Source organism: Pectinophora gossypiella, chromosome 5 (assembly GCF_024362695.1).
Source record: "Pectinophora gossypiella chromosome 5, ilPecGoss1.1, whole genome shotgun sequence".
Classification (NCBI taxonomy): domain Eukaryota; kingdom Metazoa; phylum Arthropoda; class Insecta; order Lepidoptera; family Gelechiidae; genus Pectinophora; species Pectinophora gossypiella.
In genome coordinates this window covers 8,757,676-8,763,675 of record NC_065408.1, presented here as the reverse complement: position 1 = coordinate 8,763,675, position 6,000 = coordinate 8,757,676, and the positions used below count along the sequence as shown (strand labels likewise).

At 37.2% G+C, this 6,000-nt stretch overlaps 1 protein-coding gene across 1 annotated transcript; it reads left to right on the top strand.

Moving 5' to 3' along the window:
• On the top strand, positions 1-2,415 carry LOC126366778 (larval cuticle protein LCP-17-like). Its single transcript, XM_050010025.1, has 5 exons — positions 1-33; positions 468-700; positions 925-997; positions 1,550-1,639; positions 2,200-2,415. Exons 1-5 carry the CDS (start codon positions 22-24, stop codon positions 2,296-2,298), a joined length of 507 nt encoding a protein of 168 aa, XP_049865982.1. The 5' UTR covers positions 1-21; the 3' UTR covers positions 2,299-2,415.
• The last annotated feature ends 3,585 nt before the right edge of the window (positions 2,416-6,000 follow it).

Below are 6,000 nucleotides of genomic sequence, written 5' to 3'. Positions count from 1 at the left end.
TCGAACAGACCAGACCTCAATATGAAATTCCTGGTGAGTTAATGATATTTTAGGTATCGCAACGGTTTCATAATTAAGTTTCTATAACTAGGACTCTTAAGGAGCCCTAAATTAGTTTTAACTTTATGTAAACTCATAATAATATGTACCTATTAGAAGAAAAAAAAAATAAAAAAAAATAAGAAGGGTTTTTTAAATTATGAGGAATTTACATAAATTTTTTAGAAGCATTTTTATTAATTTATAATTAAACTGACTGGTTTCAGTACAGAGTAGAAATATTTTTTAATACTGAATTTAAAATATACTCTCTATGATAAATACTCAATGTGGGATTTTCCAGGCTACGTTCCCCAGGAAATATATAGATAGCGTTGTACAGATTTAACGTAGCTTGAGTCTGAGAAGCTGAGTTTCACATTTTAACGAGACAAACATTTCCTTACCATAAACTTTCCACCCACTAGATCCTTGCTGCTTGCGTGTGCGTCGCCATGGCTGGCCCAGCCCAGCGCGCTTACCAGCCGTTCCAGGCTGCGGCCCAAGTGACTGCTAACGCCGCCGTCGCCGCCGCCCAGGTGGTGAGCGCCCCCGCCCGCGCCGCCGCTGGAGTTGTCGCCAAGGCCTACTCTGGCAACGAACAGGAAGCCCAAATTGTCCGCTCCTCCTCTGACGTCAACCCTCAAGGCTTCCAATACGAGTAAGTAATTGAAAACGCCTGATAATTGTATAATGAGAACACAAAATATTCCGTGGATAATTGACGGTTCTGTTCCGTTTAACTTTAAATATTGATTCTGTTTCTAAGTACAGAAACGATTCTTTAAAGTTGAATGAATTAACGAGCAGTGAATATACAAAATTACTGTATAAAACTTTGGTATTATCCAGTTGCAATTTTATAATAAAGTGGTTTACTTTCAGGGTTGAGACTGGCAATGGTATCGTGGCTCAAGCTAGCGGCGTCCTGAAGAAGGTCGGAGACGCTGAAGCTGTCGTAAGTATCTCATACTGTTTTGATCACAATAGGTAAACTATAAAAGTGATAGGTACTTAGGTTCAATACCTGTCGTTTAAAATAATACTAAACTTGCATTCAATCCGTAGAATAAAGACACTAATTTAGTTTCAATATCATCGGAATAACATGATTAAATTAAATAAAGAACTAAAGAAAGATAATTTGAATCTGAATGCCAAAATGCGTTTTCTCAGGTCCGGTCCCTATTAAGGAAGATTATTGGCCCCGTAATGAGTGTTATGTGTAGTCTAAATAAAACAATAATAATTAGAAGTTTATTTCCAAGAAAGTATTGATAAGTATATGTTTAAACCTAGAGTACAAGTTGACTTGGTACTATTAGATTTGATTTCCTAGCTTGCTTAGATTGAACGTTACCCGATACTTACGTTTTCTGACATTTACGGTAGTTTATCAATTAGCGTTTAATTATTTATTATTACTTTGTAAATTTGGCCGTAAGCTCCCCTAATAAAATTAAGTTAAATATTATAGAAGAGAAGTGTATAGCGAGATTGTTATCGACAGGTTGTACAAGGCGCGTACAAGTACACCGCCCCCGACGGCACCCCCGTGCAGTTCACCTACGTCGCCGACGAGAATGGATACCAGCCCCAGGTGAGATACATTTATTTAAATAAAATATAATGTACTATATAATTACCCGAATGTCTCGGTGACTTACTAAACCATCGTGACAAGACGTGCACGTTTAATTTCTGTAATGTAGTCGGTAATTAAGAAATAAATAGATCCACTACTAACCGAGTTTTCTCCGTAACGCACAGAAGAATTGTTGAATTGAAACATTTGAGGATCCTATTTAAGTATTCAAGCGTAGTCATATAAAAAATCTAATTATTTCAGATAAAAAACAAATCAATTATTCTTTAGCACTCAAACAAAGCATGCAAACATTTTTAAAACAGCAACAGATTCCCTAATTTTGTAGTGTGAAAAGTAGCTCAGCTGACTCTACGAATTCCTAGAGAAATCGTTAGCTTCAACTATTGATATTACTCTTACCATTTTTTTGTACTTATAGGAAATAATGATTTTAAAAACTGAATCTATAAACGTTAGCATTTTTCAACTGGCAAGTGATGGGTAGACGAATTGTAAAAATGAATACAGAATTATTTATTTAATTTGCCTGATGTATTTTTTTTTAATTTCAGAGCGACCTCATTCCCGTGGGTCCCCCCGTACCTGAGGCGATCGCCCGTTCCATCGAGTACCTCCGCACCCACGCTCCCAAGGACTCTACCGTCTACTAAATCCGACCCTGGCTTTACCCACCGCTGAACTTACCAGAAATATAATTACCAATAAGTTGTTGTTGTTTTTGTTTTACAACAATGTAGTGTAAATAAAATACAGAAGTTGTGCCATAATATCGTTTTTAATTGATTAGCTTCCTTTCGCTTATTATTATCGTTCTGCGTGTAACCTGATCCTGTACAGGTCAATAGAATCTATCTTTGGACAATAATGTAATAAAGTTATCTACTGGTGACTAGTGACTCAACGTAAGTTTATTAATCACTAATCTACTAGGATTAGGATTATATTGATGATGACGAAGATCATTTCCCTAGTATTTTACCTAATCTGAAGATTTGACAGGTCCGGTTTTTTACAGTAGCGACTCTCTGACCTTTCAACTCGCGAAGGGAAAACCAGTCCAATACAGGCTAAGTCACATACCACCGAAACTGCATTTCTCTGTAATGTGGGTTTCCTCACGATGTTTTCCTTCACCGTTGAGCACGTGATAATCATTTAAAATCCAAACATGAATTTGAAAACAAATTCGACAATCATCTGTTTAGGCCTGTGCTGGATGCAAACCTGCGGCCTCAAAGTGAGAGGCAAGCGTTCTACCAACTGAGCTGCCACGGCTCCGCGGTGATGATGGCGAAGATAAACAAGGAAAATTCTTATCTGATCTGGCCTACATGATTTCACTGCTGGGCCTTGGCCTTCCCCTCCTCTTTCCATTAAAGTGGGATTGGGTGGACATGCCACGGATTGTCACGCATTGAGTACCTCATGACGGTCACAGGCGTCGTCGTAGATCTCTAAAGGCATGGCGTGACGATTTGGGCTCTTGTCGGAGGGACTGGCCGGAGGACGCACAAGTCCGCGAAAAATAGAAAGAAGGGAATTAACAATGTAAAAATAGTCGAGATCCTCAGCTGAGAAGACGTTATGTGTCAGCTGTACCTACGCAGTAACCATGCGTAGACTTGCAGACTAATTTTGGTATGTACATATTAGGAGAAATCTAGGGGGAGGGGGCTTCAGCAATTATAACGTTATTGTAAAATACCAACAAAAAATCAATATTTTGCACTGCATTTTTTACAAATTGTGAAGAAATATAAACAAGTATGTTACCCAATTTGTTTCGGAAAATAATTCTCAGCCCTCAAAATCAAATCAAATTAAATCAAATATACTTTATTGCACAAAACTAAAATTTCAACAATCAGACAAAACACATGTATACAGTACAATTTGGGCGGCCTTATTGCTCTAGAGAAATTTCTCCCAATTTATCCGATCAAATCATGATCAAATACTTACTAATGTTTGCTATCCATATATATGCCAATCCAAAGTACACTAGAAATTAGAATAAATAAATATAAGATAAGCCTTTAAGCTGTTGGTCCCGGCTATTCGCCGTAAAAACACCTCCACCAAACCGCAGTGCAGCAGCTTGGTGGAGTATGCTCCATACCCCCTCTGGTTGATTGAGGGGAGGCCTGTGCCCAGCAGTGGGACGTACATAAGCTGTTTATATTTATGTTATGTAAATATAAGATATGAAAGAGGATTTTGCCCAGCAGTGGGTTAAAATTTACTAGCAATAATAATATCCATACCTTCCAAAGTTTCGAGCCTTTATAGTCCCGCGAAATGTTTCCGAAAACAAATAAAAAACCTACAATCAGCTAAAGTATTGGGTGTGATGACCACTAATAATCTGAAAGCAGGCAACTCACTGGACGAGTTTACAGTGTGTGAGTTACCACCTAAGCCGAAATGAAACATTGCAGTATACGATTAAAGATCTGTACTTACTTAATTTATTATTAGTCTTATTTAATTACCACAGACTAATTACTTAGCTGATTGTGCGATAGAAATGCTGAGGATTTTATACAGAATCTTTAATAGATCTGAATGAAATAAAAAATCCTTACTTTTCTTTACGGGGTGTCTTCACTTAGGTAAGTATGTTACAGTTTAAAACACACTTACGAGTGTATTGGTAAGCTCCTAATGAATCAATAATGTTTAAATGAATTTCTCATTATATTTTTAAATAAATTGGAAGCTTTTAAAGAATTTTTGTTGGGTGGTATGTATCAACTATTCTTCTATGACCTAAAATACACCATCATGTCCCTAGCGTTATCCTGTTTCTCACGAAACTGCCTGTTTGTTGGTTTCACAATGTTTTCTTTCACTGCTGAGCACGTGATAATCTTTATGATCCAAGAATGAATGTCGGGATTCGAACTTGCGACGTCACAGTGAGAGTCAAGCATTCTTCCAACTAGGCTATCATGTCTCTCTCGCTACTACTTAATTTTTCAACCATTCTATTTTTATGGGAATTTTCTATTATACTTATATGGTAATGTAATTGGCCTTTGATAGACTGGAATGGAAAATGCTACACCGACAAGAGCGTGGCTCTTAAATTGATGATGATGAGGGTAACATAAAATCACGATCCCAACTGGGGTAGTCAGAAGTATCTACATCAATCGCAAGATGATCTAAGCATACATACCTCACCGAGTTTTCTGTTAGACCAACGTGATATCGCCGTCTATAATGGTAATGTAGGTAGTGACTTGTTTCTTTAACGATTTTTAAGTAACGCCTGCAGAAATAATATGAGTTGACACACACGGGTGATATTTAGTTCATTATTAATTACTAGGCGTTCTCAAGGTGAAAATACTTTGCTACTTATATTTTTACCACATAAAAATAGTAATAATTTTTAAATATTATTTATGTTTTAGACTTCTAAACGAAGACGAAGAATACTTATACTTCGTGTGTTCATCAGATATTTTCCATAAAGTGATGGAGAAACCTATATGACTTACTTACTTGTTATTATCTATTAAAATGCCAATGGTGGCCTTTATAATAGTGGATCTCTCTATTACGTGCCACCTACGCGAATTATATACTTAATATTAAACTACAGATAGCAAATTCCAAATACTCAGGTTTAAATTAGTTTATTGGCACATTATGCGATCTAGACTAGACCATATCGAATAATCAAAAAGAATAAAAATGCGGGGTTATTCAGACAAGAGCACAATACCAAATGCTAATGAGATACTTTCCAGGTTACGTTCCCCAAAAACAATACAGATGGCGTTGTACAGTTTTAACATGTAAACTACCTATTTTCTCATTACTCGGGTTCATAATTATTCCAAAATACAATCTAAATAGCTGAAGCATATATAAAAGTGATTGTTGCTTGACATTTGGATCAGATTATGTATAGAATTATGATGTAATTGTTCCTGGATGTAATAAAAAGGGTCATCATTGAAACCCAAAAACAAAGATCATCATCACCAGCCCATTAACGTCCCCACTGCAGGGGCACGAGCCTTCCCTATGGATGGATAGGGAGATCGGGCCTTAAACCACCACGCGGGCCCAGTGCGGATTGGTGGTTAATAACGACTGCTAATGCAACCACGACCAACGGCTTAACATGCCTTCCGAAGCACGGAGGAGCTCGAGATGAAAACTTTTTTTTTGTGGTCACCCATCCTATGACCGGCCTAAAAACAAAGATGAAAGTTGCATATGTCTGTTATTCATAAAATTAGAAGATTAAACGAAGGAAAAACTGTACAGCGCCATCTATATTGTTTTTAAGGAACGTAGCCTGGTAAGTCCCTCAATGACTTTTGATGACGGGTGGC